The 27113-nt window shown below is 50.9% G+C and overlaps 1 protein-coding gene across 2 annotated transcripts in view; it reads left to right on the forward strand.

Moving 5' to 3' along the window:
• The first annotated feature begins 3486 nt into the window (after positions 1-3486).
• Chst11 (carbohydrate sulfotransferase 11) overlaps positions 3487-27113 on the forward strand; it is a 206951-nt gene continuing 183324 nt past the window's right edge. Inside the window, exon 1 of one of the 2 annotated variants that reach the window (XM_005083809.4) lies at positions 3487-3994. In XM_005083809.4, the coding sequence (XP_005083866.1) occupies positions 3892-3994 (103 nt within the window). In that variant the 5' untranslated portion in view covers positions 3487-3891. Of the gene's footprint in view, positions 4010-27113 lie in introns of both variants that reach the window. The other variant, XM_005083808.4, reaches the window with a different exon arrangement.

Below are 27113 nucleotides of genomic sequence, written 5' to 3' on the forward strand. Positions count from 1 at the left end.
GATGCTGAAGGGCTCTCTGTCTTCCATGTACTCTGGGTCCACTTCTCGCTCCAACAAAGTGCAGAGAGGGGCATTGTGCCAGCTTTGGAAGATCTAAACAGGACAGTAGTACGTTGTGGGCAGAATCTACAGGCGTGAGGCTGAGCTCAGCCTGTGAGGACTGGAGGGGCTGTGTATACATCTGTCTGCTCGCTGCTCACAAAAGACGGTAGCTGGAGCTGTGGACTTTTGCATCTATTTCTTTCTTTCTTATCAATTTTACAAGATAGATGGCATAAGTAGGACCTCCTGTCCCCCATCACCCCCCCCATCACCCCCCATCACCCCCCCATCATGCTAAGCTTTCAGCTCTGCAGGGTTCTCTCTGTCTTTGGAAAGTGATCAAGGCGGGTCCCATCACGGTAATGAGTTCAGTTCCAGTGGGCAAAGGGGAGTCTAGAGAAATGATGGAAATGAGATTTGAAGAGTGAGCAGGGGGATAGCCATGAAGGCTGCTCCTCACTCATGGTGGTTCATAGGAGGACCACATTTCCTGACCCAGACGTGATGCTGGGCAGCCTTGTGACAGGTCCTGGCCAGTAAATGAAGTCCAGAAACAGCATGTAGTCCTTGAGGGCTAGGTGACTTAATCTGGTGAGACTTCACAAGAGACCCTACTTCTCAGGCCTTTCAAACAGCATCAGTTCAGAACAGCGGTTCTCAACCTGTGGGTTTCCACCCCTTTGGAGGGGGGTTGAATGATCCTTCCACAGGAGTCGCCTAAGACCATTGGAAAACACAGACATTTACGTTACAATTCATAACAGTAGCAAAATTACAGCTATGACGTAGCCATGAAACAGTTTTATGGTTGGGGCTCACCACAACATGAGGAACTGTGTTAACGGGCTGCGGCATTAGGAAGGCTGAGAACGACTCTTCTGGAAGGTGCTGCTTTGCTTCATCTGTGAAACATACCCCAGATGTAACTCTTCTGCCCATCCACAGGAGATAAACAGCAGACAGGTGTAGCCCAGTTGCTTTAAGCCACTGAAGGTAGGGAGTCTCTGCCCTTGGCTACACAACTTTGCCTGCCTTAGCAGGCACACTGGGGAAACAGAGCTGATAGATTACTTCATGTACTAGAGACTGAACCAGGACCTCATGCGAGGCAGGCATGTGCTCTACCCCTGAGCTACATCCCAGCTCCTGAAGCCTGACTGTAGGGGCAATCTTCCTCCTGTGGCTCAGCACTGAAAAGACACCACCTTTTTCCTTCTCCACATCTTATCAGCCGACTGGCCTTTGTCCTGTCAGTATCTGTTAGACAATGCAAGAAACGGGGCAATGAGGTTCTGTTAGACTGGGGACAGGAACAAAGTGGTGGCTTCGTTTGTAGTTGGCGACTTTACAGCTTGACATGGGAATAAGAACTGGAACCTTTCCCCTCACTGCCAATGTGCTGAGGACCAGTGTCACAGACCATTGCCACAGGTCGTGATTACCTTAACTTCCCAGTCCAAGAGAACATCAGCTCTTCTTCTGCGCCGGCCACTGTCCAAGATGCCAGGGTTGGGGGAGGGGGAGGAGGACAACTGGTCCTTCAGGAGAGAGCTCTGTGTACAGGGCACAGTGGCTGGAGGTGGGGGTGGGGCGGATCTAGAGTGCACACTGCAGCAGAGGGAAGGGGGAAACTCCAGTGAGAAGCTGGAGGACAGAGGCACCCTGTCACTGTCAGAGCCTACTATGTGTTGCCAACCCCAGGTTTTGAGGGTGCAAGCACGGATGCCTGGCAAGGCCACATAGTCCACAGTCCACAGTCCATAGGCCAACTCAAGCTTCCAAAACCCCAAAGGAATCATTTCTTACTTCTTGCTTGGGCATGCAACTTCCCAAACTGGCTTGTTGTGAATGCCCAAACTTGGCAGTGCATTTTTTTTCTAACTCAGGAGGAAGGACAGTGGGAAGAAATGCATGTAAAACCTTTCTTTGCTGTACTTTGTAAAAAGCCAGGTGTTGAAGAAGACCCTGGTGCCAGTCCCCTGCAGGCACCATCTTGGGTATGCCCCTGCAAGGAGCCCATTCTCCCACCCCACTTGGTGGAGAGGGGTACTGTGTCTATTCCTCACATCCTATGGGGGGTCTCCCTGGAGAGTGGCTTGTATCGGAACATGTCTAGCTTGCTAGTTTGACCACTTTCAGCAACTGATTCATAAAGCAGGACACAAGAATACAGTACCAGCTGGCTGTGGAAATACTTTGCTGTAATTGACTGTCTTTGGGAGGTTGCTGACTTTCTTTGCAGGGGGTGGGAAAACTTCAGGAGAAATGGAGGCTGCATTTCTGGTTGCTTCTATGAGAAAGCAAGTTGTATGTCAGTGAAATCTGAGGGGAGGATAAGGCTCATTACACTCAGCTTCAACAAGAATTTATCAATGCCTCTGTGAAGAGATGCACTGGAAGGTACAATGTCTTATTTTTATTATGAATCGTTTAGTGCTGTAAATGCATTTAATGATAAGTCACAAACGTCAGGCTTTACAATAACATTGTTTTCCTGGCATAAAAGTGATCTTAACACCGACTTGCATGCACCTAACTGATCTACGGCCGCCTAACCGCATGGAGGGGAACATTTTAAAACATTTTACACAATGCAGGAAAGCAGCGCCATCTTTCTCTCTACCTGCCAAGGCTAAGCTGCCTCCCCACACTTTGTTGGACTTTTAGGGGCGTCTTTTCACACCGGCCCAGCAGATGCTCATGCACTTGGGACACGTTACAGAACGCTCTACCCGCTGGTGAAATAGTTTTAGAACCCACAAACCCTTTTTTTCCTCGAGGGGAGCGGGTGAGGGCGCGTGTCTGGAAGGCGCAGCTGTCGCCAGACTCTGGAATGCTGTGCAGTTTCCCTAACCTTGACTTTAAGTTCGCTCTCTTTAACCTTTTTGCAAAAGCAGCCCTCAAAATGAGCTGTCCTTTGTGGGCGGGGGAGAATGAAAACAAGAAGAAAAGGCCTAGTTTTGGTCATGTGAGAAGGGCACTCGCTTTCAGGAGAGCTTGGGGCAACTTTCCCTACTAAATCGCCCAGGGATTCTCGCGTGTCACAGAGCCCCCCATTGGCCACAGCCACCTAACCTGCTCCTCGCCACTCGTTTTCCCACACGAGAGAATGGGTGGCGGCACAAGGGAGATCCTACTCCTGTCTCCCCCGCTCCAGGTTTTGTCATGGAAACGTTCACACAACCTCGAGACAGCGGCCCAGCTCCGCCCAGGGACTGAGGGCTTTTGGGACCCTGCGGGAGCGCGCTGCGCTCTCCGGACTCCCGGGGAAACAGCTGGACGCGACCACGTCTCGGTAGGGGCGGGGGGAGCCGACGCTCCGCCCCGGCGCGGCCCCGCCCTCCCCTCGCCGGCGCCCTCCCCTCGCCGGGGGCTGCGAGTTGCGTTTGGTAAAACCCAACCCTGGAATATATAGATCACTGGAGCGCAATGAAGTAGCTTTTGGCGAGGGAGGGAGGGAGGGGGGCCTGGACAGTCACAGAGACCAGTGCACGGCGGCGGTGGCACCTTCCTTCTGGCATCTCGGTCGCCCGGCCCGTGAGGAGGCAGCCGCGGCCGCAGGCGCCAGCAGAGGAGGCGGCGGAGCATCGAGCTGAGGCGAGGCGGACCGGCAGGAGCGCGCGGCCGGGGCCACGCATCTCCACACTCGCACGCCAACTCCCGCGCCTTGCACCCCGAGACCCGGGCTGGGGCTCGAAGAGCCTCGGTGAAGCTAGCGGGATCCAGCTCCGGAGCCCGGTCAGCCCCGTTCTGAGCCTCCCGGGCGCTGGTTCCCCGCGGCGGGGTCCCCGCTTCTGCGCTCCGGACGCGCCTCCCGGACAGCCGGGTCCCCGCGGCCAGGACAAAGCCATGAAGCCGGCGCTGCTGGAAGTGATGAGGATGAACAGAATTTGCCGGATGGTGCTGGCCACTTGCTTGGGATCCTTTATCTTGGTCATCTTCTATTTCCAAAGTATGTTGCACCCAGGTAGGGGGCGCGTTAGCGTGGTTTTGTTGGATATTTTCTTCTCTCTCTCTCTCTCTCTCTCTCTCTGTTTTCTGCTTCTTCCCAACCTCACCTCTTCCCTTCGGCCTCTTCTGGGCTCCTTGCTGCCGGGATCCGCGGGTCACGGAGTTGGGATGGGAAGAGGGAAGGTGCGCTTCCTCTTCCTCTCCCAGCTCCAGGCTGGGTTGAGACTGCAAGGAGAGGCGGCGTGTGTGGCCCCCGCCTTTCTTTTCTTTTCTTTTTTTCTTTTTTTTCTTTGTGTCTTGTCTGTTGGCTAGGTGGCAGAGAAAGGTAGGGGTTGTTGGAAGCTGCCAGGGGTCGAGGGTTGGTGAGAGGGCGACAAAACTCGGTTCGAGTTGCTCTTGAGGGTTGGGATGAACCGGGCACCGAGAGCAGGCTGCTCTGCGCCAGGGAGCGCTGCCTCTTCCTGGCTGGGGACCCCGGGGTGAGTGGTGCACGCCCTGGAGAGGTAGCGGGTGCCTGCGGCCGCCTGAGAAGCCCTAAGCTGAGCTACCACGTGTTCCAGGCTCGGCTTCGCGGAGCAGGTGTGGGGCGAGGGTGGGTGGGTTCCCGGCGCTTCCCTCCATTCGACATGATCTTTTGCGAAACACCCCAGGGTCTCGCTCCGCAGTGACCTTGCAGCTGGTGCCCCAGGGCCTGGCCCACCACCTTCCAACTCCGGACCCCGAGCTAGGGACTCCAGACTTTTTGGGTCACAGTTTGGCCACCACAGCTCTTGGAGATACTTTGTGCAGTTCCTGGGCTCATCACCTCTTCTTGGGTTCTGAGCATTCGGAGATCCGCAGCACAAGAACGAACCCTCCTTGGCTTAGGTTAAGCTAATTCTGCATCTGCTATCAGGATAGGGAGAGCCCAGGCTCCCCTCCTCCGGGGGTTCCAGAAGGAAAGTTTGGGACTAGAGGAGAGAGGGGCGCCCTGGGGTGCCCTTGGCCCGGCTGTGCTTAGAAGCCCAACAGGTAGGAGTTTCTGAGGAGGTTGTGTGTGTTGCCTCCCAGTCTCGTCTCAGAAGCCCCTTCTCCCATTTATCCTGGATTCAGCAGACCTGTGCCGGGCCACGTTGACGCCATGGAGTTGCCACAGTAATAATTTACTTTTCTAATTTCAGGGAGGAGGGTGAGGGAAACACATTTCCTTCCAGGGAAATGAGGCTGGCTTTGCCTCCCGCCTTCTTAAGCTGTGTCTAACATTTTCAGTAGACGCGGCCCCGAATTCATCAAGCAAGCCTCTTGGTGAATGGTAGCTATGAAGCTGTTCTTTGCATCAAGCAGGCAGGGCTGCCGGCTGTGGGATTCCTTGACAGCGCAGGGACAGACTGGCCCCTCTTCCTTGTGGAACAGTTGTTAAGGCGGCCTGGCTGCCAAGAATATGGTCTTGTGTTACCACATGGGAGCCCAGGACACCCCAGCCAGTTCTGGTAAAAGATGGCTTTTGTTTGCAGCTCGTATTTTTAGTTTAATGTCAGCAAACTAAAGCGGTGTTTGTCTCCTCACTCAAACCTGTGGTTGTGAAACTTCTGAGGGAATTTAAAAATGGACTTTGCTGGCATTCTGGGTTGCAAGAGGGTGGGACCAGACAGGCGGGCATCTCAGAGTGCCAAGCTCTCCTGGGGCCACCCGGGACCAAGCCAGATTCCCTCCCCAGAGTGCTACAGGACAGGTTGGTATGCAGATATGATGAGGCTCCTGCATTTAAACAAAAGGCCCGATGATTTTGTCTAGACTTCGGAGCTCTGTTCAGGCCTATTCTAGTTCTGCTGGGATGGAGCATGCCTGGTAAGTCTCTGCAGACTTGCTTAGAGTGTACAGAGAGTGCACATCAGGAATGGGTCTGAACTTCCCTGTACCTATAAACTGTCATCAGAAGCCCGTGGGGAACTAGGAGATCGTCCTCAGCCCAGACACTGGGGAAGAAACTTGTAACTGGTGCCTTGCATTCCCTGGTCTCATCAGATGTATTCATTTGTTAATTGACTTGGAATGGGCTTTAGGGGTTTTTCAGTGTAACCTTCTGTAACCACAGCCGTGTCTAAGCTTGCGTCTAAGCTTGCGTGGGACTCTTTGGTCCTCTTTGATCCTGCCCTGACAGGCCCTTTATGGTCCTCTTCCTCTCCCCCAATGGCATTTGTTTATAATTCATAGCACTAGGAGTCTGCTTTTTCTGACCCCCCTTTTAGTGCAGGGCAAATGCTACTTTCAAAACGTTAAGTTAGATACGAACCTGCAGATGTTTAATTGAAAGTTCTTATTCGACGTTGTACACTGTGTCACAGAACCCCTGTCAATACTAGCATATGGGGCATAAAACTATGCTTTGGAAACAGTGTTCAGTTTTTTTATTTCTTGTCTTTCATTTTGTTAACATGTACTGTTGATAACTGAGGACTAACTTTTTCTGCTTTGAATTTTAAAAAATGATTTAAAGAGAAGATTTATTTTATTTTTAATTATTGCCTCCCTGCTGTGCACATGTGTAGGTGTGTGTGTGTGTGTGTGTGTGTGTGTGTGTGTGTGTGTGTGTGCAGTGCCCATGGAGGTGGAGGTCAAGAAGGTATTGGATACCCTGGAACTGGAGTTAAAGGTGGTTTTGAGACACTCCATATGAGTACTGGGAATTGAACCAGGATTCTGAGGAAGAATAGTGTGTGTGTGTGTGTGTGTGTGTGTGTGTGTGTATGCCTTTAACTGTGAGTTGGTTCTCCAGCATCTTAAAATTTGTGTGTGTGTGTGTATGTGTGTGTGTGCACGCGTGCATGCATGCATGCATGCATGCATGTGCTGGTGCTATCTGTGTGCAGGTGCCTGCAGGGGCCAGAAGTGGGGTTTGAATCCCCTAGAGCTGGAGTCACAGGTGATGTAAGCCATCTGATGTGGGTGCTGGGAGCCAAACCTTAGCCTCTCTGCAAGAGCAGCAGGGGCTCTCAGCTGGAGAGCCCTCTCTAGTCCTTGCTGCTTTGGATTTGAAAATGATGCAGTCTTCGAGTCTCATGGTTTAGCCGTCTTTTTGCCTGGGAAGTGTCTCCGGATCAGCCTGGCAGAGACAGAAAGAACCCAACACAGCCCAGACTGTCCCTCCTCACCCTCAGATTTGAAGTACTCTGTCAGGAGGTCTCTGGATACCTATCTGTGAGATAGGAAAGCAGTGTGGGAAAGAAATGAGCTCTTCAAGTTTCCTTGCTGGTTGGAGGGTGTAGGGGAAAAAAACCCAAACACTGCCCAGCTCTCAGGCTGGCAAATGCTCCCTCCCATTCTAGTCTGAAGCCCACTGTCTTTTGTATTTTTCTAGTTCATAAGATTGGGTAATTGTGAGCTTGAGTAATTGGCCATCAGATAATTGGCCATTGGTTACGCTGCTGAAAATTTAGCAGGAGTGGGCCCCTGGCAGTTAGGCAGTGTTATTTAGAAACCCACGACCTTCTGAGTTAATAGTCTTCATGAAGTGTTTTTTTTTTTGTTTTGTTTTTTTGGTGAGGGACAAGGTTTTAGGTTCCCTTCTAGTCCTGACGTTTTATACAGGGCCTGACACACAGAAGGCTTTCCACAAAATATTTGCTAGCTTCCCTCATCTCCAGCCCCGGGAAGGTAGAGGCTTCAGGGCTTGTCAAGAGTGCCTAGCTTCTACCACCAGCTCGGCTGCTGGGGCATGTCCGTGCATCCCCAGGCTCCTCCTTCTCTCAGGTTGAAACCCATTAAGATCAGAGCTTTCACCATGAGCCGCATGGCTCCTGAGGCACCAGGCGTGGCAGATACTTCTCTGTGTCCCGGATGTTGGGGAAGGGTGGCCTCAGTTAGCCACTGACTTCAGTCCACGCTCATGGGGGACACCCCCAGAGGTATGAACTGCTGAGCTGGAGTCACCCGCCAGCCCGTGTGAGCCCCTCCATGACTGCAGCTTGTGGAAGTTCATCCTCTCCCCTTCAGATGTCTCACACACTTGCTGTCTGCTGCTGCTGGAGCTGTGTGGTGTCCTGCAAAGCTGGGAGTCGCCAGGCTGTGCTGTGTCAGGAGTACTCCATCCACCTTCCCGTGTGTCTCTCAGGACTGCGGTTCTTGTTTAAAAGCTACTGTTCCCGGGGAAGCCTGCCACGGAGAAAGCCTCTCTCTCATTTTTCTCTCCTGCTGTCTGTCTGTTCGCCATCACCTGGGAATTCTTTGCCTGGGTTGAGTGTATGGAAGGATTACAGCTTTTATTTAAAGATTTCATTGGGTCAGGTTGAACGTAGAATGCATCTGGAAGCAGGATTTTAATCTCTAATTCTATCTGTAAATTTGAGATGTGTAGAAAGGAAGCAGTTCTCCACTATTCTCCACTCAGAGGCAACTAGATTTTTTTCCCTCCGTTGTGTAGAATGTATACATACATGGCTGAACATCCCTTACCAGAAGTTATGAAACCCAAGAGGCTCTAACATTAGAAAGTTTTTGAGAGCCACTATGGCAACACAAATGGAAAATTCTACACCTGACTTCACATGATGGGTCATAGTCAAAACACAGGTGAATAAAGATATATACGGTCACCTGCAGGCTGTGCACTTAATGAGACTGTGGTACACATATGAATTTCATGCTTAGTCTTGGGTCCAATCCCCAAGAGGCCTCATTATACACATGTAGAGCTCCCAGAATTAAAAAACTGTCCAAAATGAAAAAGCTTCTGCTCCCAATCATTAAAAATATATGTATAAGTATATATAAATATTTGAGACCCCATAATTCATTTTGGATCTCGTTCAGTAAAATCTGTTTATACGAATACACCATTCTAGTGAGTCAGTATTAAAATTTGAGACGAGAGTTTAACCTCAGCCTTTAAAGTTTATAGACCTTTGTGTGTGTCTATCCTTACCTGAACCCGTGCAAAGCGCTGGTTCAGTATCGTTATCTCTATGCTGTTACACATGGTTAATTTTGCATTAGGGAATCATCTTGCTTACATATGGACTAAGTTTGGGATCGTTCCAATCTTACGGCTGCTTTTGTCTTACCTTGGAAGAGGTGCCAGGCTGCTCCCAACACTGGGGCTGTTACGAATCCGAAGACAGTGTTCAGTAACTGGAGGACGAGACATCCTGAGTCTCGACCTTCCCCTGGGTAGTCGAAGTGTCGTGCCTCCACGGGATGTTTCGGAGCAGCCCTGGTGAGAGCTCGGTGGGTTCCAGCCAGTCCCTTCCCTTCCTTGCCCTCTGAACTAAGAGGGCGACTGAGCACCACAAGGCTGGAGGGGACTCTTTGAGAGTAGGGGTGATGGAAAAGGGGATCCACCCTCCTCCAGGAGCAAGTGCTGTTTGTATTTGTCTGGCTGAAACTCGTTTTGCTTACGAAGGGCTCAGTCAACCCGGTGATTTAAAGAGGAAATCAAAGGCTCCCAGGGCAGATGCCACCCTTTGCCTTCTTACGCTGATGGAGAGACAGTCCTCATCTTACTCTGGAGGTCAGGGGACACAGGCTGACCCGAAATTACTTGCTAGCGGGCCTCTTCTGAGGGTAGATATAAAGAAAATAATAGAAGTCCCTCTGCTGTCTTGCTATTTCTCTTTTCTTTTCCTGAATCTTGGGGCCCCATCTGATCATTCCCTGCCCTGTGATTGGCTGTGCTTTGTGACACTTGTTAGTTTTGCACATTCTAGTAAGGTCGCATTAGACTGTGTTGCAGCAGATGGCATCTTGCCCCGGTGCTGTCCTTCCATGAGCAGCCCTTTCCCTTCTTAGTGGGACATAAAACGGCAGTGTTCCTCCCCAGCTACAGCCGACACCCTCAGAAGCCCTTTGTAAATCCTGAAGGGACCTTCTGTGAACCACAGCAAGCTCTGTGACCTCAACGAGGGGAAGGCACTTCTAGACGGTCCCAGCTCTGGCTAGGGTGTGGAAACGCCAGGATAGCCTGATCTCTGGTTCCTTCAAGCCTGCCGGCTTGCTGCCCGCCCAGGCCTCTGTGTTTGCTTATCCTGTTTACAGAGACCTGGACTGGTGCTCGTCTGTCTCTCTGTTTGTGTGTTCACATGTACAGGCACACATGTGTGCAATTTACATGTGTGTGCACTTCAGAGGTACACCCCTGGAGTCAGTGTCGTCCCTCCCACACAGCCCATCTTTTATTTGGGGGAGGGGGTAGGGCCCTTCTCTGGCCTGGAACTTTCTAAGTAGGCTGGCTGGCCAGTGAGCCTGTCTCTGCTTTCCAGGGCTGGGAAAGTGTACCATACCCAGTTTAGTTATTGTATTTTTTAATGTGGGTTCTAAGGATTGAATTCATGTTGTCATGCTGGCGAGGCGAGTGCTTCACTGACTGAGAGCTGTCCCTCACCCTGGTGCCATTTAAAAATTATTATTATTAGTGATGACGTTGGTTAAGAGTCAGAATGGGAAGGGAAGGGGAGGAAGGAAGCTATTTAACATGGGGCTTGAACTTCAATAGATAGAGACAGATTTCCTGGGGAGAGAATGTTCACAAGTCCTGGCCTGGGCCATTCCTCCAGCCCTTTCAGAAATGTACTGCGGTTACAACTTGTTATTTGTTCCTCTTCTGACTTGTCAGGGAGAGGATCTTGTCACAGGCATCCTTATAGCCAGGGGGGCTTAGGAGAAACATTTGGAGAGTAGATAGGTGAATCTCAAAGCCTGCTCTTCCAACCCTTCCCTGCCAGCCACACACCTCAGAACAAGAGGGATCAACCAGATTGAAGCAGAGTCTGGTGTGGTGTGGAACATTCTAGAAGAATGGTAGAATGAACGAGGAACACATTGCCAGAGGACTTACAAATCTGAGCAGCCATTCCCTATAAGCTCTGTTTATAAATAATTTATACACATTATTATGTAACCATATAAATATCTAGGACAGGGTCATTTCTAGCCTTGGTGACTGTGTTCTGGGCAATTCCATTGACTGACTCCTCCAACTGTGATTCTGTTGTTCTTCTTACACTGTTATGTGGCCTGCAAAGCCCGACAGTCCCCAGAAAGGATACCATTGTCTTGTGAACCTGGGTTGCACTGTGACCTTAAGCCCACTTTCTTTCTGTGACGATAGGCTTGCTCAAGCTGACCATGACGTCTGCAAAACTTGCTGGAGCAGGGGGATTCCTGAGGGGGCCACCGGGGCTCCCACTTTCTGGTTGCCTGTTTGTTCCAACCCTCAAAATATTTGTTCACAATGTTCCAAATGGTGTGTAACCTCAGGTGGCAGGTTAGAAGGGGGGGTTGGGGGTGGCTGTTTCTGATAATTTGTGTTCCTTACACCAGGGCACATCTTTTTGCTTTTTGATCACCCTGACCTTGAACTTCTGATCTCTCTGCGTTTGTTTTCCTCCCAAGTGCTGAGATTGTAGGCATCCATGATTGGGCCCAGTTGCATTTTCATTTTCTTCATCTGTGTGTGTGTGTGTGTGTGTGTGTGTGTGTGTGTGTGTGTATGTGTGTGTGAGAGAGAGAGAGAGAGAGAGAGACAGAGAGACAGAGAGAGAGACACACACAGAGAGAGAGGAGAGACACAGACAGACAGAGAGAGAGGAGAGACAGAGAGACAGACAGAGAAAGAGAGGCAGAGAGAGAGAGAGACAGAGAGAGAGAGACAGAAAGACAGAGAGAGAGAGAGACAGAGAGACAGAGAGAGAGAGAGACAGAGAGACAGAGAGAGAGAGAGACAGAGAGACAGAGAGAGAGAGCACTGTCAAGCATGTGTGTGGTTGTGGCAGCCAGAGGTTGATGTCTGGTGCTTTACTTGATAGCTCTCTGACTGTCTTTTGAAATAGGTGCTGAGCCTGAACTTGGAGCTAGCTCATTGATCCAGCTGGGCCGGCTGGCCAATGAAGTCTAAGCATCCTCTGCCCACTCAGTGCCTGGGTTACCGACACATGCTGTTTGTGCCTGTCTTTTTCTAGGGGTGCCAGGGACCTGAACCCAGGTCCTTATGCTTGCACAAGAGGTGCGCGTTTTACCTACTTAATCATCTCCTTAGCCCCAGCTTCATTTTTAAATATTAAATAATAAATGAAAGTTCTGCTGGTTCCTCCCCGGACCCTTTTGGGGTTCAGTATCATCTGGATTTGTCTCGGCTATAATCGGTAATTATCAGAAGTGCCTGACCCTGCTTGGGTCACAGTCCAGTGTGGCCCCAGCATTGTGCGTGTAGAGGGCAGTTTGACCTTAGATAAGCATGTAGCAAGGGCTGCTGTTCCAACATCACCGCTCCACATGCGTCTCACAGAAATGGTCCTTCCCACTCTCTCGAAAGGTAAATGGAAGAGCTTTGGGTGAGAATGCCCACAAAGACCTCTCAGGTGATGAGGGGCAGGGGTTGGATTTCAGTTCAAGGCTGCTCATTTCGAGGAAGCCTGGAAGATGAATCCCAGTTCTCACTGGCCCACATGCCTTAGCTTTAGCTTGCTGGATGTGGTCACGCCCCATAGTGCACAGAGTCTGGAACCCAAGAGCAGCATGTAGGCTGTGGCTGTCCATGTGCTCATTCCATGTCGTTCAAGATATTTTGTTGAATGCCTATTAAGAGTTAGCCTCAGTTCTGTGTGCTGGAGACAGAAAGCAGAAAAAAAAATCCGTGTCCTCGTGGATAATGAGTTTAGACAGGGAGGCATAACAGATGTGTGTTTCTTGGGTATGTTTGCCAGTGACAAATGCTGTGGAGAAAACAGTAAAATAAGGAAGGGGTTTGAGACAGCAGCCCTTGGGGGTGGCTTGCAGTTTGAAATAGGGAGGGCAGGCCTCTCAGATAAGGTGGCTTGAAGACTGAAGGAGATGAGTTTATGGAGGTGATGATCTGGTGAAATAGTGAAGATATTTATTCACAGAGGCCAACTTGACCCAGGCACTTCCTATATATTAATCCTCACAGGACTTTTGAGGCACACACTATTATTTCCGCAGCTTTCTAGGAGAGAAGGCAGGCTTCCTAAGATCTGAAGTACAGACACTGATGGATTCAGAACTGACTTCACGTCTGTTGCTCAGCACACCTAGCTGGGCTTCTCACTGCATAGGGTGGTGTTCCCCTCATGCCTCCTCGCAGGACTGAAAGGAACAATTGGAGCTTGGAGGTGAGGACCAGCCATCATCCCACTAAACAGTTCTGCATAAACAGTATTGGCTTGGTACCTGCTGTCCCCAGGACTTGGGCAAGTGATGACCAATTAGTTGTAGGGTGTAAGAGCCAATGAACTATATGACTGACTGCAGGTGACCCGCTGAGATATGGCTGCCTCATTTGTTTATCCTCTGGGTGGTGTGGCGAGGATTACATGGGACAGCATGTAAGATGGTTATTATAAATGATACGTTTATTATAAACGGTACATTGGGAGAACCGTAGAATGTTCCTCCTTTGTCTCTCATCTTCATGTCTACAGTAGTGCTGACATTTCACCCTGACACCTGAACCAGCTCTCATTCATAGCACGCACATGCCGTAAGAGGTTCTGATGTCTAGACTCCTAGGGAGCGCCTTCCGGGTGCTAACTGGCTCATCCCCCTGCCAGTGATTAATCTTAGCTTTGTCCGTGGGGAGCATTTTGCAGAAGCATGTATATCTGGGGGGGAGGGGGAAGGCAACTTTGTGGTTTCGTGCTGAATGCAAGAAATGCTCTTTCCCCCCAAATATGCACGTAACTGTTTTGCAGGTTGCCATAGCTGTTAAACAATGGCACCTGAGAAGTAACTTGCCCAGGGCCCTGCACCTTTCTGAAGTTGGTCTCTGAGGAGGGCGAAAGCAACCACATGTATCAGGCTGTCCTTGAACTGCTGAGTGGGTCCTCGTGGTAAGGACAGAGATGGCTTTTGTCTCTGTGCTCTTGCATACTTAGGAAGACTTTAAGGCCAGTCACCTCTTACTCACTGCGGGGTCACGCAGCTTGCTCTGTGAATGGCATTTATGGCTGAGGCTGGGGTCTACTCTGCCACCGTCACCAGGCCAAGGACCTGGAAGTTGGGTAAAGGACTCTGTAACCATGATTTGAGCCAGGCCCTGTGTTCTTCACCAGAGGGCAGGACCACATCTGCCACACACACCTCTGGGCAATAGGGTTTTCATGGTGGCTGGGGAGTTAGTCAGCACTCCCATTTTCTTCCAGGCCAGAAAAGGTCTCTGTCCTTCCAGGCATGAGGCCCCCTTGGCCAGCCCAAGATCCTTCCTATCACTGATTTAGAATAGTGTTGTTTACCCGGGGCCTATTGCCTTCTTTTCTCTCCCCAGGGAACATATCTGGGGAGATTTGGATGTCTCCAGCACAGAGGGATCGCCCCTGACACCTGTGGGTAGAGGCCAGATGGGGTGCTCAGCACCGTATGGGACACAGGAGCTCCGTCACAACGGATGGTCTAGCTTAGGATATGAGCGCCGTCGTGGGTGGGGTGAGATGGCTCAGAGAGGGAAGTGCTTGCTGTGCAAGCATGAGGGCCTGAATTTGGATCTTCAGCGCCCACCTAAGGCAGGTGTGGTTACGACTGTAATCCTAGCGACTAGGGAGGCAGAGGCAGGAGAATTCCTGGAGCTCACTGGCCAGCCAGTCTAGCTGAATTGGTGAGCTCCGGCTGTCTCAAAACATGAGGCGTGTGGCAGGTGAGGCGGCTAGGTATTTAAGGGTGCTTGCTGCACAAGCCTGGAGACCCGAGTTCAATCCCCAGGACCCAGGTAAATGTGAAAGAGGGAACCAGTTCCACAAAATTGTGCTCTGACCCCCAAACCTGTGCTCTGGCACACACGCACACACACACGATAATAAAAATGTATACACAGTAATAATAAAACGGAAAACTAAGTAAGGTGGATAATACTGATAGACACCTGATATCAACCTCTGGATTTTGCATGCTCACACAGCATGGGAAGCCCTTTTACCAGTAGGAAAAATGGTGATTTACTGCGTGTGACAGCCAGAGTGTCGGCTCTGTCCTTGGGTCACCCCATTTGCTCTCTTGGGTAGTCTTATGGAGTAGGAAACTGACATCTCATTGTGCAGATGCAGACATTGAGGGTTCGGGGTTCAGAGACTTGCTTGCCTGGAAAGCTGGGCGAGGATCTGGGCTTCAGACCGATCACCACCAAAGAAGCCATACTTCTTACCCCACCTCAGACTCCATCTTCTTGGTCTTGATTACAGCTAATTAGGTCAAGAGCTAATTATTTCACAAGAGCCTTGAGCTCAGCTGTGGGCTGAGTGGATGGGCCATTCAGTGATAGCCCTTCTCCCCTTACTCTACACATTATCCCTGGTGAACCCAGCCCTCTGGGGACTGGAGCTGTCAGCTGTGTTCAGATGTTCCCCATCTGTCTTCAACCGAGATGTGTCGTGAGGTCCAAATTCAGTTCACGTGTTACTCCTGGGTGAAACCTCATCTGCCTGCTCTTGGTTAGGACACGGTAGGTGGCATTCTTCTGGGTGCATACCTGTGGTGTAAAAATGCTGTGGACGGGCTCCTGGAAGCCAGGCACCATGCTTCCTGCAGTATCCTCACATCTAGGACAGAGCCGTCACTCTATGTGATAGCTGTGAGCTCCAGGCAGCTGGGCTGCATAGTGAGTTCCAGGCCAGTGTAGGCTGTAGTGGGGTGTGGTGGTGCACTGCTGTTGGTTTGTTTGTTTGTTTTTTAACTTTTACTCTTTGTGACACCACCCAACTCCCAAGTAAATCTCACACACACACACACACACACACACACACACACACACACACACACACACACGGAGGCTTATTATTTCTTGGCTTGTTTCTCACAAGTTTTTCTTAAATCATCCTTTTGCCTCTGGGCCTTTTCTTTTTCTTACTTCTGTATATCTTACTTTCACTCTTACTCCCGTGTGTGGCTGGGTGGCCGGCCCCTGATGTCCTCCTCTCCTTGTTCTGTCTTGCTTCTTTTTCTTCCAGATTTCTCCCTTCTTTTATTCTCTTGTCATGTGTTTTAGACAGGCACAATTACACAGCTTCACAGAGTTAAACAAATGCAACATAAAAGCAACACACCTTAAAATAACATTCTTCAACGGTGCACATCTATAATTCAAGCACTTGAGAAATGGAGACAGGAGGATTAGGAGTTCGAGGTCATTCTTGGGTGGTAGTTTGAATGGCAATGGCCCCTATTGGTCCTTGGTTAGTGAAACTGTTTGGGAAGGATTAGGAGGTGTGGTTTTGTTAGGGAAAATGTGTCCCTGGAGGTAGGCTTGGGGGTTTCAAAAGCCCAGCCATTCCTGGTTATGTCTCTCTCTGCCTTCTGCTTGTGTACAGATGTGATCTCTCAGCTACTGTCTGAGTGCCACACACTCCCTGGTCTGCCTGCTCCCATGCCCCCCACCATGGTGGTCGTGGACTCTAACCCTCTGCAACCAGTAGCCCCCCAATTAAATGCTTTTTAAAAATAAGTTGCCCTATCATAGAAAAGTTGACTGAGCCAGTTGGCTACGTAATGGATTTGAGGTCAACCTGGGCTACATGAGATCATGTCTCAAAAGGAAACAAAAAAGGTAATCTTTTCTAATTTTTTTGGCCAGTGTTTTCAGAACTCCAGCGTGCACTTGGCACTGCTGTTCAGTGGAGCCCTTTCCAATGTTCAGTCGCCTCATGTGGGTTATGGCTGCAGGGCCAGGCTAGAGCAAAGGACAGGAGGGATGTACCTGGTGTCTCCCCAGGCACCTTCTCTCTCCTGGGGTTGAGCTCTCCTTGGGGACTTCCTGAGTAAGGGCTGCCGGCTGCAGAATTGTGTGTGCCGAAGCCAAGCTGCTTCACCCCGGAAGGCTCTAGATAGTTTATTGGTGAACTCCCAGCCTTGCCTTGTAGGGGACCAGAGCACTCTGGGAGAGGCTCACCTTTCCATTATAATGCTGAGCACAAAGCCTGGCCCCAGGAAGATGCGTTGTATTGGGATAGACAGAAATATGCAGGGTGAACTGATCTGGGGGGCAGACATGATTGGGCTTACCAAGTATGGTTGATTTGGAGAGGATTTCCAGGTGTAGAGCCTGAGGGAGAAGCAGAAGCCAGAGAGGGTGGAGAGGTGGGCTGGTGGGGGTGGGGTGGGGAGGGGGGTGAGGGGAGTGGGGGGCTGAGGTGGGGTGGGGCGTGATTTCTTGGTGTTCTCAAGTTTAAATTTTCATTCTTGAGACCAGGAACCATAGAAGGGTTAGGGTTTTGTTTTCCAGAAGATGAAATTTAAACTGAATTTAAACTCTTGTTTTAGCACAAAGCCAGAATTTAAAGGCTTACTTTCTCAAAGTGAACGTGGGGCCGTTTGTGGAATAGTTTCTGTTATCATTTGGAGGAGGGAAGGCCATTCACGAATATACCAAGAAGTAGCTTAAAAGCCCTCTCCAGCCGGATTCAAAACTCCACTGTTTGCAAAAATTATAGGCCTCAGAGGTTCAGTTTCAGTCTCTCAGTTGCTAATGGTGCCCCAGGTTCACTGTCAGAGGGCCTCGGGAGGAGTGGCAGGAGGGAGGGAGAGCGTGCCTTGTCCCTGGAGAACAGCGCACTGTGCCCAGCTCATGCTGTATCTAGGCTCAGGTTGCAGCTATGGGCGGCCCTGGGTATGCATGGTACAGCACTGGACCAAAGGCCTCCTCTCTGCTGAGGCCCCTGGGCCAGGAGTCTGATCCCCACCCCCACTCCCCAGAGTGCCTCCAGTGTCTTCCTTAGCTGCCTATCTACCTCACCACCATAGAAGAAACATTCCCAAGGCATGATTTCCTGTGTGTATCTGTGTTCGTGTGTCTGTGCGTTTGTGTGTGTGTGTGTGTGTTTGTGCGTTTGTGTGTGTGTGTCTGTGCGTTTGTGTGTGTGCGTTTGTGTGTGTGCGTTTGTGTGTGTGTGTGTGCTTGCGTGTGCGCATGAGTGCACTCACGTGGAGGTTAGCTGTGGGTTGTCTCTCCGGTGCCACTCACTGCATTTTGAAGAGAGGGTCTTTCTCGAACCTGAAGCTCACTGAGTAAGTAGGCTAGACAGTAAGCCCTAGGGGTCCACCTGGCTCTGCCTCCCCAGTGCCTGGTTACAAGCACACCACACCCAATATTTTTTTGTGGGCTCTAGAGATCGAACTTGGATCTTCAGGTTTGCTTGGAAAGTTCTTAACCAACTGAGCCGTCTTCCCAGGTCCCCAAAGATTTGTTTTAAAAAGTAATACAGTGTCATCACTGGTGGGCACCAGGTTTTGAAGGGGCATATAGGTGGACAGAGAGACGAAGAGGAATTTGAGTTTGTACTTGAGCTTGTTGGGATTTTGTGTTTAGAGACCAGAAGAGCTCATTAAGGGAACACTTAACATTTGAGAGTATGGGACTGAAGTTATTTTTAAAATGTAAGAAATAGAGCTGAGATTCTATTGTATGAAGGCCTCTGCGTATAATTTTGTTGCTCGGAATCGGAAGTACACATTTGGAGACAGAAACGGAGCAGATAATCTTGTAGTCACTTGTAGCAAAACAGCTTTTGTTGGGTGAGTGTGAGGCAGCATCCTGGAGACAGCTGTGGGCTTAACAATTCTAGCTGCAGGGTCGGGGGTGTGGCTCCCCGGGTAGAAAGGCTTCCTAGCAGCACAGGACTTTGACCCTGAGCTCCAGAAAGCAGTCAGCCATGGAAAGCAAGCCCTAGGTTTTAGAGGGTCCTCTCTGTCCACGTCACTCGGCGGTCGTGTGGACCCTCCCCTGACACACTGGAAGAACCTGTTTCCCATGGCTGTAGAAAGCACATTGACACCGGCCATCATAAGTCCCTTTCTGCACGTGCTGCACGTGAGACAGGCATGCTGTCATTCCCTGGAAGGCCACAACTCCTCCTTTGCTTTCCTGGGGAATGAATGAGAAATCTGTACCCATCACAGAGTGTGTGATCTGCTGTAAAACGGCAGGAAGGGTAGTGCAGCTAAGCAGAAAGGGCGGTGGGAAGGGTGTCCTCAGGGAACCTGGGCTCTGTCCCTGCTGCTGTGTCCTTCTGGGGGGGGATTCCCTCACTCTTGTTAGGAGGTAGACTCAACAAAGCGGCCTCAAAATTGAAGGCCAGAAGAAGTCTTGCAGGGGTGGGGGGGTGAGGAGGTGGGGAGGGCTTCTGGGGTCCTCTCGTTACTGGGGCTACTTGTTTGGGTTTTTTGTTTTCTTCCATTTTGGTGTTCTAAAGAAATTTTTGTCCTTGTTTTCATAAGAAAGCATGTGAGGCAAAAAGCGACACTTTTCCTACACTCAGTGGCTTAGACCCTTCCTACCTCTTCCCCACTCAGATCTCAAACTGTTAGCAATTGTCAACATTTCTAGGAGAGCTATTCATAAAGCGAGTGCTTGCCATTCATGTCTGCCAGGGCACTAACGGCAGCCCACCCCTCCATCTAGCACGAGAGTATTTATCTAAGAGACCGACCCATATGAGAGCTGGTCCCCGAATGCAGATAACTTGCAATTAGCTAGTGACTGTGGGCTATAATTGGTAGCATGAGTCCTTTGCGACACCGGCTCAGGTAACGGAAGAAAAGGAGTCATCAGTTTAGGGGAGGCCCAAGAACGCCATGGAGGAAGGACAGTCTGAGCTGGACCCTGCCTTTTGCTAACAGGACTTCATTGAATGCCTCACATCTGTACCAGGGACCTCCCGAGTGCTAGGCAAACAGCAGGGAACGGCGCACAGAAGACCTCTGTCTCCATGGAGCCCGCGGGCTTGGAGCAAATTTATCTGGTGGATTGACAGCCCTACCATTGGTAGGTTCCTTCTCTCTTGTCTACTCGATGGCGCCTCAATAAAGCATTTGTGGTGTGTTGTATGAACATTACTGAAGATAAGAGAGCCTTGTATAAGAAGTCCATGTCACCCAGAAGGATCAAGCCATCTTCTGGTTTGACGATGACATACATGTATTGTAGTGTGTCTTGCTTTTATCACTTAGCATCGAAACACAATTTTCTCAGAAAGCATCACACTATCCTGTCACGAGGATGCATTTTAATTTAATCCTGCTTTCTTGTTGAACAGTTCTGAAAAGGTTTTTTTCCTGCCTCTTTAAAGTTTAAGGTGTTTGGGTGGCTTGCTGGCATGTGTTTATATGCACAGTGTGCATGTTTGGTGTCTGTTCGAGGCCAGGGGAGGACACCAGATCCTCTAGAGTTTGAGTTACAGGTGGTTGTGAGTCACCATGGGGGTGCTGGGAATTGAACTCCAAGCCTCTGGAAGAGCAGCCAGTGTTCTTGAACTGCTGAACCTCTTGAAAGTGCCATGGTCCCTCCCTCCCTCCCTCCCTCCCTCCCTCCCTCCCTCCCTCCCTCCCTCCCTCCCTCCCTCCCTCCCTCCCTCCCTCTCTTTCTTGGTGCTGGGGATGGAACCCTAGGGCCTTGTGCCTTCCACCACCAAGTCCCATGTCCCGTCCCATCTGAGTTTCCATCCTTGTAAAGATGTGTTCAGAAGAGGGATTCTGAGGCAGTAAATCTCTGAAGGTAGGGATCCCCATCCCGGCCGGTGTGTCCAGGTTGTTTTCCAGCATGCTGTGTGTGAACGTGTCCTAGCCAGGTTCACCTGGCCCCTGCCCAGGCTTCTGGTGGGGCCTCAGTATAGACACTTTTGTTTCACTTTCGGCCCACACAGGATGGTGGGGTTTCAGGAGAGCACAGACTGCTCCCTCAGGTGCCGGTCAGTCACAGGCTCTAGTAAATGCTTGTTGACCGTGTGCTTTGCCTATTTGGATGACAGCCTAAGACGGCAAGGCTTTATTAGACAGCTGAGAATAGAGAACTCGGTTGTCATCAGAAAGTACTTTCCCCCCTGCAGGCTCGCAGGAAAGGACCGCTCACGTGTGGTGATAGGTGGCTTGGTCACATGGCCACTCCGTAGTTAGTAGTTGTAGATTGTCCTCAGGGCTGAGATTGACTGCTCTTGCTAACCAGGTGAATGAGAGGTGGAACCATAAGTTTCCCTGGGGCTACAGGTCCTCTGCCGAGACTCTTGCTCTGTGTGGGGAGCGCCAGTGAGGAAGCGCTTCCTGTAACAGGGAGGAAACTGTAAAGACGTGCTGCCTTCCCAAAATTCAGACCTGGAGCCTGGCCCCAGCTGGGCAGCATTAGCAGGTGGGGTCTTGGGAAGTAAGCCCTGAGGACTGCACGCTCATGAGTGGGATTCATGCCTTTGTACAGGGGAGCCGGTGACTGATCATTGCCCCATGGGGGGACAGAGTGGGGTGCCTTCACACCGTGCCAAGTGTTCCTGCGCCTCAGCCTTGGACTTCCCAGCCTCCAGAGCTGAGCAGTGAATGCCAGCTTTTATAACCACCCAAGGCAAGGCATTTTGTTAGCAGCCAACTGACTGAGACAAGCACTCCTTCCTTTGGCAGGCGGTTAGCGTGAGATGTCTTTTAGCCGGGGTGGTGATGCCGGGCCAGCCGTGGTGCTCAGCTGTTGGAGGAAGGAGCTTGGGTGTGGGGATTGCTTCTGATGAGGGTCAAGTCGCCTTTGCAAGGCGTGTGTCACTCTTAGAAAGGTGATGGTTATCAGAGCCCTGACCATGGAACCTTTCCAGGAAGCTGTGCGTTGGTGATGACGTCATATTGGGGAACAGGCCTCCTCTAAACAGGAAGCTGGGGGTAGGTAGGAGGAGAGGAGAGAAAAAAAAAACCAAAACAAAACCCAAAGCCCACTCAGTTTCTCTCCCTCCCCGCCCCTACCCCCCTCTTACACACACAACTTCTCACACAGCAGATGGGATGGGACTTCCCCTGTGTGGGCTCTGTTAACTGTGCCTACAAGGCAAGGCCTGGATGTATTTTAATCTAATCAGTTCCTTGAACATTAAAAAGCAATCTTTTGAAACAGCTAGGATAAACGTTTTGATACACTCGACTTTCTGGCTGCTGCTTTGAAATAGTGTGACAGTGTCACTCTGGGATGTTGGAGGGACACTCTGTGACCTCACCACAAGGCAACCTGCCTTGCCCCCAGTTTCTGCCGGCCACACTGACCCCCTTTCAGGTCCCACGGCTCTTCCAGATCTGCTCCTCTAGACTTTGAATGTCCCAGGACTGAGGCAGCCCACCCATCCCTCCGGTGTCGTCTGTGCTGTGGGCCTGACTGACCAGCAGCTGTGGTAGAAGCCCGTGAGAGGAAGTGAGAACGGCTCTAAAATAGTTGGCTGTTAGGTTTCCTGTTGGATAGGATGTGGTTATCTTTGGGTCTGGCCTAAGCACTGGGCTCTGCTAGCAGTTAAGCATGGCAGGGGGGGCCCAGGCCGCGTCCCTGACAGCAATTACCAGAGTCCTCAGGACCACCCCGAGAAAAGTCAGTGGGGTTCAGCCCCTTGCTAAATAAGGGTGATGCTACCTGTGGCCAGCAGCAGTAGCTGCCAGATCCCAGAAGGCTATGGCCTCTCTGCCCCCCTCTCTCCCCCCCCCCCTGAGTGTGAGTGTGTGTGTTTGTGTGTGGATGTATGGTTTGATTCTTATTTATTTATTTACTTATTTACTTACTTTGAGACAGGATCTCATACTCATTCCCGTCCATCTGGCCTTGAATTTATGGTAATCCACCTACTTCTGCCTCTAAAAGCTGGGACTAAAGGCATCAGATGCCACACGCAGCTTACAATTTAGTTCTTTTGTGTGTGTGGGCGTATATATGTACATGCACATGCATGTGCTCATGTGGAGGCCAGGGGTTGACATCAGATGCCTTAGTCCACATCTTACTTGAGATAGGTTTCCACACTGAACCTGGAGCTCACCGATTCCTCCAGACTGTCGGACCGGCGAGCCCTGCAGGTCCTCTTGTCTCAGCCTTTTCTAGTGTGGGGTGGTAGGTACCCGGTTGTGTGAGTGTGTGCATTTTGAAACATAGCTTCTGGGAGAACCGAACTCAGGTCCTTGTGTTAGCTTGGCGAGGACTTTACTGACAGACACCTCCCCAGTGAGCCTGTTTCCAACCCCAGTGCAGCCTAGAGCAGCACCCCGCGTTCAGCCAGCCTCACCGGCAGCGGGCCAGCATGGCTGCTGTCACTCTGGTTGGGTCACATCACCTCTTCCTTAGGGTTTTATACAACCAGAGGCCAGTCCCCAGCTTTGCTGCCAGCCACTTGGTAGACCTCGGCCTGCCTGAGCTGCTAAGAAGCGTTCAAGCCTCCATGGCTTCCACTGCAGCTAAGACCGAAGGCCTGGTCCTCAGCTTGACCTCGAGGTCTTGTGCCTTGGACCCCAGGTACACATCTTTCAGTTCCTTACAGGAAGTGCGTTCTTATCCATGCTAGGGACCTTGTGTTTTCTGTTCCCTCTGGGTTAGAATGCTCCCCACCCCTTCACGTTTGTGTCCTTCCCCTCTGCTTTGGTATGGGATCCTTGGTTATAGTTTATCACCATGCGGTGCTTCTCCACTGCTGTCTGTCCATATGGTGATCCCTTGGTTACGTATCCATCAGTCTTTGGGGTTTGGGTAATAAGAGACAGCGTTAAGGTACCAGGAGTGGACCCCTACTTCTCCTGAGTCTCTGGTTATTGGACAGTGGGGCGTGATGGCTTCAGTGAAAAATGTCCCCATAGCCTAATGTGTTTGAAGTCCTGGTCCCCGGTGGGTGCGACTGTGAGGAGGCTGAGGAGGCGTGGTCTTTCTGGAGGAAGCATGGCCCTGGGGGTGGGTGGGCTTTCAGTGATTTCTAGTTTGCTTTCCCTGCCTCCTGTGTAAGGTTCAAGACATGATCCCACAGCTCCCTGCTCCTGCCAGCACGCCTTGGCTGTGTCACCAACCACAAGCCCAACAAACCTTCTTCTCTAAGTTGCCTTGGTCGTGGTGTTTGGCGTTTCATCACAGCAATAGAAAAGTAGCTGGTTCAAAGGGCACCTGGCCCTTTCCTGTCTCCGGTGTCCTGTCACGTAGGCCCCGTGAGTGTTTCTCCCTAGCTCCGTCCCCACAGAGCGCAGTGGCTGAGAGGATGGAAGTGGATGGACCGCGGGGAGGTCCGGGTGAGGAGGTCTTGGATCGTTCCTTGCCTGCCGTTGAGGCTGATCTGGTGGAGGAGGCAGAGCCAAGGCTGAGCCTTCAGCGGCTGCTGCAGGTTCATGCTCACCCCTCAGGCCCCAGAGGCCCTTAACCCCGGCCTGCCTGGCTTGCAGGCCCTTTTTTCCTGCCCCGGCTGCCAAGGTCAGCGGGTTCTCCCACATCCCATTCTGTTCTGTTCTTTCCTTTTCCTTCCTTCCTTCCTTCCTTCCTTCCTTCCTTCCTTCCTTCCTTCCTTCCTTCCTTCCTTCCCTCCGTTTTTGAGCAGCTAAGGTTGGGAACTGAGCTCAGATGGGGTGGCATTTGTTGGGATCATGGTCAGAGTGACCCATTTCCTGATGGCTCCCTGTCTGGGTGCCACTTAGAGACATCAGGACAAGTCATTTCTAATTTGGTCACTGCCAGGGTTGAGAGGGCCCTATGGAAGAGCTGCTTGCAGGGTCCTCTTTACACTCATAGCCCTTGGCCGGAGCTGACAAAGGGGACAGCCTCATCAGGATGGTGATAGTTGATTAGATGCCACATTAACAAGTAAATGATCTGAGATGCCCAGTAGTCACGGAGTTTATTCAGCTGTGATTGGTCAAGTATTTCTCCAACTTACACAGCCACAGAACTTTAATAGGGCTGAGGGGGACGTGGAGGCTGTGGTGTTCTCATCTGTAAAATGGGCATCACATTAGTCTGCCCTCGCAGCGTTAGTGTGGGGACTAAGTTTGATGGGGTCATGCAGGAGAAAGGTTTGTGAAGCAGTCCAGACATGATGTGGGTTGTCATAGCCACACACCTGTGTGATTACCAGCCCACTGAGTGTGTGTGTGTGTGTGTGTTGTTGGGTGATAAACAGTCACACAGTTGGGGAGTCCAGAAGTGTGTCGGTATTTCTTTTCACATCCCCGGGCATGAGTGTCTTCCCCACAGATGTGGAGAGGTAGGCATGGGGTTGGACATGCGATCTGTGGTCTGCTGCCAAGGTTGCTGACCTCTGATCTCATTTTGGGAAATGCATCAGTGTAATGCACCCAAGCGACTGTCAGCTGTGTCCCCCCCCCCCGCACCAGCACACGATTGCCCCGGAGGTGGTTGTGGCTGGGCTTCTGAGCACATTTGTATCTGTGTTGGGAATGTAGCAGCCCAGACCTGTGGGAGCTGGCATGGGTCTCCACTTTACCAATAACCCAGTCTCGAGGGTGTCCTTGCTGGACTGGTGTGCCCACAGTGCACTGGCACATTGAGACTTTCTCTGCAGACACAGCTTCCCTCAGACTCCTCATCTCCATGGTCTGGTCCTTGTCCAGGGCAAAGCATCTTGCGTGTTGGACAACCACAGTGAGTTTCTGATAAGGGTGCCGAGTATGAGTCAAAGGACCAGAGCCTGACTTCTGCAGGTCCTGCTCCCTCTTCTGGGATGGGCCTGGCTGAAACACATCACCACACATCATTTCTCTCCCTGTGTGACTCTGTCGGTTGCCGTCTCCCTCCCCTTCTTCCAGGGGCTCCTCCTCTCAGTCCAGGGCTTCCCACACTGCCTTCCGCTCTGCTGGGTCCCTTCCAGCCCACGAGGCTGCTGGCCATGCCTGCTTAGCCTGTAAGACTCTCTCTTTAGGGAAACTGATGGTTAATCTGCATTCTAGAGCAGATATGTGCAGTCTTAGGCCTTCTTCCCACCTCAGTTTGCATCCAGAGAGAAAAAGGTTACACAGTCAATGTGACGTTCATTTTTAAGCAAGGGGAAAATGAATCTTCGGTGAGGGGACCACTCTACCTCGTGGCTTTGTAAACGGGAGTTTGGGGGGTGGGCACGGGTATCCCCAACTTTGGGAAATGATGAGCAGATTCATCTTTTTTGGGGGGGGAGGTGTTCTGGATATCTGCCTGTTGGTGACACCACGTGGTAGGGCTTGATCTGAGACTTCGTAGCCCAGGCCTGCAGGAGGGACTTGGAAGGTCCTGGGCTGTTCCTGGTGTATTTGGCCCATGAGCCTGTATGGAGGGTGTGTCTTTGGAACTTTGCAGTCATGCTTCACCATGGTGAGTGTTTAATGACCATACATGAAAGGCCCCATTGCCAGGCTGCTCCCTGGGACCAAATGAGCTGTGGAGTCATGGAATCTCAGAGCGGGAAGAACTGGGGGCCGGCTGGTGGTGATCAGACGTAGCTCCTCAGAGGAGGCAGGACTCGGTGTAGCGCTCTTAGTCTCTGCAAGCAGCCTGAGTGACTTCTGTGGAGGACCCTGTTGAAGTCACAGGCAGGGTTGGCACCACTAGGTTTCTGCTTCGTTCTACCTATAAGCAACAGCAGTTTGGCAGTCTGCTGGAGTAAACTTGTATGACAAGCTACACTAGGTGGTTAGGGATGCTGGATATAAGACAAAAACATGGTTCTTGGGGTGACATTTGCAAGTCCCATCTCGGACTTTAGTAATTCCTTTGAAGTACTGGGCATAGAATTCAGGGCCTTCTGCCTGCTAGGTAAGTGTTTGACCACTGAGACACATTCTCAGTCATCATCATCATCATCATCATCATCATCATCATTATTTTGAGATAGGGTCTTCATGAGTTTCCCAGTGCTACTCTTGACTTGAACTCACTATGTAGCTGAGGCTGGCCTTGGGTTTGCAATCCTTAGCTAGGATCTTCCCCAGTAGATAGGATGGCACTATCATGCTGTGCAGTCCTTTGGTTGATGCCAGAGTCTGTGTAAATGAAGAGTAGGACCCTGGATGGTTAGTTTCTGTCTGCTTAGAAATAGTCTTCACTACATGACTCAAGAGTCTTCTTTTAAATTTTTTAATATTTTGTTACACTTTATTTGTGCCTGTGTGAGTGTGAGTGTGTGTGTGTGTGAGTGTGGGTGTGGGTAGGTGGTGTGTGTGTGTGTGAGAGTGTGAGTGTGAGTGTGTGTGTGTGTTTGAGTATGTGTGTGGGTGGGTGGGTGTGGGTGGGTGGGGGTGTGTCCAGGGGACGATCTCAGGAGTTGGTTCTCTCCTTCCAGTTTGTCCCCAGGGATTGAACTGGGTTATCAGACTTGGTGGCAAGCCCTTTACCTGCCGAGCCATCTCACTAGTCCTGGTTTTATGTTCATTGTGTTTCGATTTTTAATTACTACTTTAGCGTATGC

Source organism: Mesocricetus auratus, unplaced genomic scaffold, assembly GCF_017639785.1.
Source record: "Mesocricetus auratus isolate SY011 unplaced genomic scaffold, BCM_Maur_2.0 Super-Scaffold_100011, whole genome shotgun sequence".
In the NCBI taxonomy this organism is placed as follows: Eukaryota; Metazoa; Chordata; class Mammalia; order Rodentia; family Cricetidae; genus Mesocricetus; species Mesocricetus auratus.